Source organism: Zingiber officinale, chromosome 1A (genome assembly GCF_018446385.1).
Source record: "Zingiber officinale cultivar Zhangliang chromosome 1A, Zo_v1.1, whole genome shotgun sequence".
In the NCBI taxonomy this organism is placed as follows: Eukaryota; Viridiplantae; Streptophyta; class Magnoliopsida; order Zingiberales; family Zingiberaceae; genus Zingiber; species Zingiber officinale.
The window spans coordinates 187,944,696-187,953,596 of NC_055987.1; the positions used below are offsets into that span (position 1 = coordinate 187,944,696).

At 41.8% G+C, this 8,901-nt stretch overlaps 1 protein-coding gene across 1 annotated transcript; it reads left to right on the forward strand.

The window, feature by feature from the left end:
* Positions 1-7,887: 7,887 nt before the first annotated feature.
* Positions 7,888-8,424, forward strand: LOC122008358 (dirigent protein 22-like). Its single transcript, XM_042564077.1, has one exon. It carries the CDS (start codon positions 7,888-7,890, stop codon positions 8,422-8,424), a length of 537 nt encoding a protein of 178 aa, XP_042420011.1.
* Positions 8,425-8,901: the final 477 nt, after the last annotated feature.

Consider the following 8,901-nt stretch of genomic DNA (forward strand, 5'->3'; position numbering starts at 1 on the left):
TTAGTGGAAGGCGCTGGGAGGAGAAAGAGGTCATCGTCGTCTTTGAAGGTAGGATACGACCCTACGGGAAGTTCATGCATCAGGCGAGCAGCGTCCAGAAAGTTCTCTGAAGGTGCGGAGTGGAGTAAGCCCTGCTCAAATAGTTGACGAGCCCCACCGGCCGCTCCGCAATATAACATAAGGTTCATCAAACCTCCCATCTCCCTCAAGAAGAAAGGAGAAGTGACGTAGGATAGCTTGTACACTCTAAGACGACCGACTTCACCTATCTGATAATCCACTAGCATTGCCTGGGCCCTCTCAGCATCGGCTCGTACAGAGACCAACTCTTTTTGACCCTGTGAAGCAGTCTCCTAGGCCTTCAGAAGATCAGTCTGCAGTGATTCGAGGGTGGTTTGGCTGGTCTCCCAACGACTTTGGAGGGCTTTCTCTCGGTCGGCACTGGAAGCTAGTTGATCCTGAACATCTGTTAAGTTTTTCTGAAGAGTCTCTTGAGTTTCTTGTAAACTCTTCAGATCGGAGAATAAAGAGGTCAACTTAGCATCTTTCTCCTCTAATTCAGCCACGAGCAAGCGATGACGCTCCCCTTCCGAAGCCAACTTGGACTCGCTAGTCTCAACCAGCAAACTGAAATCAGATCGATGCAACATCTACTGCTAAGCATTTCTTACAAAAATCTGATATCTCAGCTGCTGAACCACTACTGGAGAAAATCACTGTCCAACTATCCCTCAAATCTGCCCGCCAAAAGCCCTAAACTGGATCCATCGAACCCTACACATGCTGGACAAATCCACTAAATGGATCAAGAAGAGGAGATCACGAATTCAATCAAGAATCTACACATAACTGAAGTCCAGCATCCAATTAGCTTCCCTTACCTCCAAGATCTCAGCTAGGGCACGGGTGTCGCGCCTCAGATTAGAACAACAAGAACTCAACTGGAGCTAGGGAAATCGGACGGATCTGGGGCGATCAGTGGATCCATGCCGGCGAGGAGTCCTTCTACCAGTGCTCGACGAGGCGGCGGAGCAGAGATTAGGGCATGGCTACTGCGGCTAGGGCACAACAAGAATAGTAACTGGCAGTGGCTTGCCCTCGGGTACCGACGTCAATAGGACTTCATCGACGACGACAATGGTGGCACAGTGTCGGGCGATGTAGAGAAGTCGGGAGAGAAGGAAGATCGACAGAGGCAGAGGAGATCGAGAGAAGAAGTGACTAACTTCTCCTTGTCTGCCTCTGTTGTCCACGAGAGAGGAGATGAAGCGTCTCAGCGGCGTCGTCGGTTGGAGGAGATGAAGAGGCGAAGACGAGAAGAGAGGAGAAGAATCGGGCGAGTTCGGCGATGGGAGAAGGAAGAAAAGAGAAATAGAGCACGCGGGGGAAAAAGAAAAAGGAAAGGAAAATTAAAAAGAAAATCCAACATTTCCTCGTTTAAAAGGGGTAGCCTAAACAGGTTTCCCGTGACCTATATTTATCCCCATAACCTAAGTCATACGGGCTCCAAAAAATTCTCTTCTGGTTATTCGCCCTTTTCCGGTATTTTACAATTAATCTTAAATGCATTGAATCTAGATACTTTTTCTTTTACCATCTCATCATATTCTATCTCCATGAACTCTTATCTTTATCAACAACTGTCACCTTATATTCTATCTCTATCCTATCATGAACTCTTATTCTTATCCAGAATTACCATCTCATCTCATAATATTCTATCAACAATTTTATCTCTATCAATAAAATTAAGTTTAAATTCCAACACCCCCTCTTAAACTTGACTTTGTGACATCAAGCAAGTATCACATCTTGATAAAGTCTTCAAATATGAGAGGCTTGATAAAAATATCTACAACTTGATCTTGAGACTTTATGTATTCTACTTGCACCTCTTTTCATGTAATGCACTCTCTGATATAGTGATAGCGTGTATCGATGTGCTTGCTTCTATCATGGAAAACTGAATTCTTTATTAGCGTTATTGCAGACTTGTTATCAACTCGCATCTTGGTTGCCTCTTCTTGTGGCAAACTTAGCTCATTCAATAAATTTTTGAGGCAAATATCATGACAAACACACGAGGTCGCAGCCACGTACTCCGCTTCACAAGTAGAAATTAAAGTATGATAATAGGTTATTTCTTTGACATCCAAGTGAAAGTTGTTTCTCCCATAAAGAATACAAATCCTGTACTAGTACTCTTTCTATTATCCATATCTCCACCTCAATCACTGTCGCTATATCCTTCAAGTTTAAAATAGTTGTATGTTGAATAAAGCAATCCAAAATCTATCGTACCTTTGATATTTTGCAAAATTCTTTTAGCAATCTTAAGGTGGGTGGTAGTTGGAGCTTCCATGTAGTGACTAACAAGTCAAATAGCATAAAGGATATCAGGCCTTGTGCACGTTAAGTATCGTAAACTTCCAACCAAGCTCTTGAAAAATATTGGATCAACTTTTTCTCTTTCATCATACTTTGATAGTTTGACTCCACATTCTACCAGGGTATTTATGGACTTACTGTTATCCATATTGAACTTCTTTAATATCTCTTTTGCATAACCTTCTTGTGAAGTGAAAATTCTATCTTTCCTTTGGTTTACTTCGATACCCATATAGTATGCCATGAACCCAATATCAGTCATTTCAAACTTAGTCATCTCAAACTCCTTAGTTATTGCTTCTTTGAATTCTCTAAACATACTTAGATTGCTTCCTGTGAAGATCAAGTCATCGACATATAGGTATACAATCAAAACATTTTTATCCTTATTCTAAATTTATAGTGAAAGTTCATAAAGACATTTGATGAAGTCTTTCTCTTGCATGCACTTATCTATCCAGCTATTCCATGCCCTTAGTGCTTGTTTTAACCTGTAGAGGGTCTTCTTTAATTTTAGAACTTTATTTTATTGCCCTTTGACTTCATAACCTGATGGATGCTGAATATAGACTTTTCTTCAAGAATTTTATTTTTAAAAATAGAGTTTACATTCATTTGATGTATTCTCCACTTATTTTGGGCTACTTCCATTGGTGAGGTCGCAGCTAATTTCTATCAGCCTCCCTGAGGCTTCTTCTTGGGGGATCGTTCGATCAACAATTACGATGGTGATGGGGAGACAGCGAACGATGTTGAAACCTTTAGTTGGCCGCTTGGCGCTTCTCCTAGTTATACTGATAACAATCTTCTGTGTTGTGGGCCCCCAACCGATGGTATTTACAGAATGGGGCTCGGGGAATTGTATCCTATCGACCTTCTCATGCTGCACTGCATGGGGTTTTGATACTTAACATTTGTTGATGTTATTTTAGTTCTTATACTTAGCATTTTCTTATCCTCTCATTCAATTAAATATTATTTAAAATCATGATTTACGTAAATTATATACAATATTACGACAAATAAAGTTTTTGTTGCAAATTTAGCGACGAATTTGGTGACAAAAATATTATTCGTCGCCAATTTCGTCCCTAAATTCGTTGCCAAATTTGCAACAAAAAAATATTCGTTCCAAAAGTTGGCAACAAGAGGTGTGGGACGAAATTTTTTCATCACAGAATTTGTCCCAAAAAATTTTACAATGAATTTTTTTTATAAATTCATCCTAGAATTCATCCCAGAAAGCTGTATTTTTTATAGTGTACGAGTAGGATATTATTTGGAGCTTGTTATAATTTCTCCCTATTTTTGGTATTATTTCATGATTTTTGTAGAGAATCAACATTGAGCAATGGAGTTGATTAAATCGGACCAATAACTAGCCCAAGAAGTTCATCAAAGAAGAAGCAAGGTTCAATTCATTGAGAGATTATTCACATTCAACTTGATTCCAACCCATCTAGCTTGACCCAAATCAAATCCCTCTCACCAAACTCTAAAACCCCACTTGAACCCAACCTAAACCCACTTTTAACCTGTTCAAACCCATGTATAAAATCCAAAATTCTTGCGGATGAACAGTGGCTTGCGCTACTGTTCATCCGCGATCTTCTCCATCGCGCGACGCAACCCACCATCTTCTTCCAACACTTCTTCTTCACAGCAAGTTTCATTGGCGTTGAGGTTAACAACTACTGGCATCTAGCTTTCGGTATTTGAGCTCGCTTTAAGGCGTTCCTGCGATGATGATTCTATTTCTGTGATACTCTGCTTCCGCCCCGATCGACAGCGTTCCTCCTATCCAGTGGCTCTGCCTCACAGCAGTGATCATCGGTGGCATTCCTCCAGTGACACTAGATCACTTCTGATGACCTTCCATCCACCATCGGTGCCACATTGGATCAGAGTTTCCAAAAACACAAAAATGTAGATTTCCTGAGTTTGGCAGCTTCGATCTTCATCAGCTTTGCTTGGAGAGGTGTCCTATGGTTCTGGTGATGGTTGAGTTGAATATAGTAGTTGTAAGCTTCTTCTCTTATTACCGAAGTGATGTTTCACCGAGCTTCCTTGTGTGACGGCAAGGAGAAAATTGTTTGAGAAGTGGTTTGGTGTGGAGATGGTTTAGATTTCATTTTTGGCATTCTTTTTATTGTTGATAGATTTAAATTTCAATGTGTGTCATTTGGATGTAGTAATCATAGCTCTTTTTAGCTTGATTGTTTGAATTCAAGTGTAGTGGATACTTAGTTACAATTGAGTTCCAAGTAGTTGTTAATCTTGTTTTAGCTAAGATTTCGGTTCTATTGAGTAGTTTAGTTTTCTTTAGCTAGGATTCAATTATTGCTTTAGATTAGATTTCATTTGTGTCTCACTATTTCATTTTTTAGTGTAATTGTGTTGATGATGAAACTCATAACGTAGAGTGACAATGCGTTGTGGATTAATTATTGGCACTCGATTAAATTTCATTCATGCATTAGATTAGTTTCTTACTGTTTTGTTATTTCAATTGTTAGGTTTAGAATCAAAATCCAAAACAACCCCCATTTTAATGATGAAAACCCTAGAAATAGTTCTAAGTCTAAGACAAATATTCAATTGTTAGTTCCTCGAGAGATTTGACCTTGGGCTCTTTATTATAACATCATTATGTAGTTAAGGGGTTTATTGAAATTTCATTATTAGTAGGGCTCGGGGAATAGCATCCTAACGATCTTCACATGCTGCACTGCATGGGGTCTTGGCTTAGGATGGTGTAGCTAATGCCCCACTCGAGATCCTTTGTGTGGGAGAGGGGATGGAGGGGCTCGACGCTTGAGGCTGGGACATGAGCGGGCGTAGTACCCTCCTTCTTCCGAGCAGATTATGCATACTCTACATTAATGTATTTAGTTGTCCTCCCTAACTGATGGTCAAAGTCTCTAGGCAGCTTTTAATCAGAGACCAGACAAAGTCCCCATCAGTGATCCCTTCGGAGAAGGCACTTGCTAAAATCCCTAGGGTGGCTTAAGGGATGTCCATGGCCACTTGATCGAATCTTTTGATGAACGCTCGCAGCGCTTCTTTGGGCACTTGCTTGAGGGAAAATAGGCTTAGCGGCGATTACTGACGAAGTGGTGGAGGAATGCCTTATGAAAATCCTTAAAACAACAAATGGACTCGGCCGGGAGCCGATTGAACCATCTTTGAGCTGAGCTTGAGAGAGTAGTAAAGAACATTCGACACTTGACTCCATTCATGTATTGATAGAGAATAGCCGCGTTTTCAAATTTGAGGAGATGATCATCTGGGTCGTCGCTCATCTGTATTCTCCAATCGTTAAATGTCAGAAGTGGTCCGACAATTTATCTTCCAATATCTCGTGGGAGAATGACATACTGACTAGCTCGGGAGAGCTATTAGCCATTGGAGCTTTTTCCTTCCTCACATCCCAGTCGGGTGCATCTCAAGCAGCTGATCCTTGTGGCCTCTCAACTCGGCCTACACCCTCAAAGGGAATGCGGAAAAGGGTCAGGTGATGTACAAGCGGAGACAGGGTCACCTAAGGCAAGCTGATCAAATGTGTAGTCGCTTGCATGCATGAAATTGGCTGGAGGAGGAGCTGGTGAAAACCAAGTTGGACATTCCACCTGGATTCTTTGTTCAGATCGTCAGCCTGTCACCGATAAGGCCAAGTCATTCGGCAAAGGATGCTCCGCTGCTAATTATTGTTGTTGTTGTACCAATCTAGCCGTTCAAACGTCTACAAGTAACCCCAAATCTTCTTGTTATAAAGTGACTATTGTGAAGCATCCAACCTCGTACATCTTGGTGCTTCAAATTCCGATGAAGATTCCCACACACGGAGTCAAATTTGATCTTGTCTGAAATCGGAGAAGATGGTGCGCTAGGTAGGTGTCTTTGTTGTTGACTGCGAGGAGATGAAGATCCTGATGATGCGGACAAACCTACGTGGCATAAACAGGAACTAGGAGAAGAAAGTGTTAGCCTACGGGCTAGGGAGGGGGTCCTTGGCACAGGCACTCCGACGCTCAAGTCAGAACCGTTGCAGAATGGAGAAGAAGATAAACAGTAGAATAGTAATATCGATGCGGGTGTGCACGCATAGCATAGCGTCCATGGCCAACGGAAATGATCCCCTTTTTATACTAACCCTCATAACCTCCTCAATAATGATGTGTTAGAGAATTTTTTATGTCAGAATATGTTGACTAAAGGAAAAGGTACGACCACCCTTAGAGGAATGTTCCATTACGTGCATATGCCAGGGTTGCGGAATATTCCCTGACAAGTAACCATTATTCTCTACAAGTAGTTACGATTCTCTGACACTGCTATCTCCTGGAGGGAATCTGACCGACTCTGTGTTTGGGCGAATGTGAGCTGGGGCCACACCGAGGAGAAGTGAGGAAATGATTCTAAAGATCTGATCGACTCTAATGTCGGGCGAATATATATTAAGAGTTGTGCCCAAGAGGAGTGAGGAATGGAGTCTAGAGATCCGGCCAGTTCTGGGGTCGGATGGATATATACTGGGGGCATTGCCCCTATAGAGTGAGGAACAGAGTCTGAAGGTCCAACCAGTTCTGGGGCCAAGCATATATATACTGAGGGTCTTGCCCTTGCAAAGTGAGAAAGTGAGTTAAAGGTCTGACCGACACTGTGGTTAACCGTCCGTATGTTGAGTGCCTTGACCACGAGTGGGGAGCTAAGTCCCTAAGATCCGACCGGCTCGGTGTCCAACAGACTTTATGCTGGGATCTAAGTCCCGAAGGTCAGTGGTTTGTCCAGCTACGTACTTCCTGACTGCCACCTCACATTGACTTTGACTATCACCTCACCTTGATTTTGACTAACATATAATCTTGACTATCAATCCTATATTATTTTTAGGATCACCCATTACATGCCCTATCAATTGCGGTTATAAATATGTACGAATAACGGTTATATAATTATAATTGCTAAAAAAATTGTTTTTAAAAATTAAAAAAAAATCAAGGATTGATAATAAAAAAATATCTTTTTGATAATTCTAATAAACAATTCCAGTGTAACTTGTTGTTGTCTTCTTTCTTCTTGTGCACATGCTCGTTAAATACATATCTAAAGATTGAATGATAATACAAGGGGCAACAACGCGTCAGAAAGACTGCTAAATCAAATTATACATATATAAAGATTGAATGATAATAAAGAGTCGACATCAAAACAAGGGGCAACAATGCGCCTGAAAGACTGCTAAATCAACTCATCGTTCAAACGAGCTTAACGGTTGAACAAATTAATTAATCATTTAAAGACTGAATCAATTCTGTATATCCACGATGACGCGGTGCAGGTCTTTCGTTTAAATATCAGACGAGTCAAATAATAAGGGACGGCGACGACCTGCTACTTTCAAGTATTACTATAAATAGAGCCCTGCAACTCCGCAATATTCAAACACATCTCATCATTCCTTCCTTCCTTTGCAATTTGTTACTCCATCTCTGTAAAATGGCAGCCTCCTCAGTCATTCCTTCCTTGCTCCTCTTCCTCTTCCTAGCTGCCGTTGCCGCAGCCGCTGCCTCCTCCAACCCCAATGGCTACATGCACCTGCGCTTCTACAACCACGAGAGAATCCTCGGCTCAGGTCCCAGCGCCACTGTCGTCTACGCCGTCCAGCGCCGTGACTCCAACTCCGGAGCTGGCTTTGGCAACGTCATCGTCTACGACAACCTTCTGCGGTCCGGGGTGGAGACAGACTCGCCCATCGTCGGCCGAAACCAGGGCATGGGAGTGGGCTCGAGCTTGGCCGAGAACTCTGGCCTCACCAATTTCCAGCTGGTGTTCACCGCCGGCAAGTACAACGGCAGCTCCCTCGCCCTGCAGGGGTTGTTCCCAGTCGCCCCGCTCGGGACCGTGTTCGAACGGGCGATCACCGGAGGCACAGGAAAGTTCCGTTTGGCCAGAGGATACCTCTTGACCACGGAAGTTCGTGCTACCAACACCACCCTCACTGGACAACTCGACGCTTATATCACCTTCCGTTGAGACTTGATATCAACATTTTTATATGCAATTATTCTTTTCTACTCATTTATAATTAATTATTTCATAATCCTTGATTTTATGTATAGAAATACATTCATCTTAATAATTAAGCTAAATTGTATTATAAAAGATCGTCATTATTTTGGGTGATCAAAAAGGTTTGTTGGTACATGATTAATTACTTCTGTTTCATCTTTTTCGTAATGAGCAAGTAGTTAAAGATCGCAATCAAATTAAAACTTAAAAGTTACATATGAAAGAAAAAATGGATTATATACAACTGTTTTACAAAAGAATGTGTTCCGATATTTGGATGGGCAAACTCCCACGTAAATTCCCTTTTTTAACTTCGGCCACGCATGCTGCTACTAGATTCATTTCCATTAGTCTGGTCGCCCTTGGTCGGACTTGTTTCACCTCATGATGTGGCTCATATATAACCATTTTATCAAAGAATGTGTTCTGATCTAGGGATGG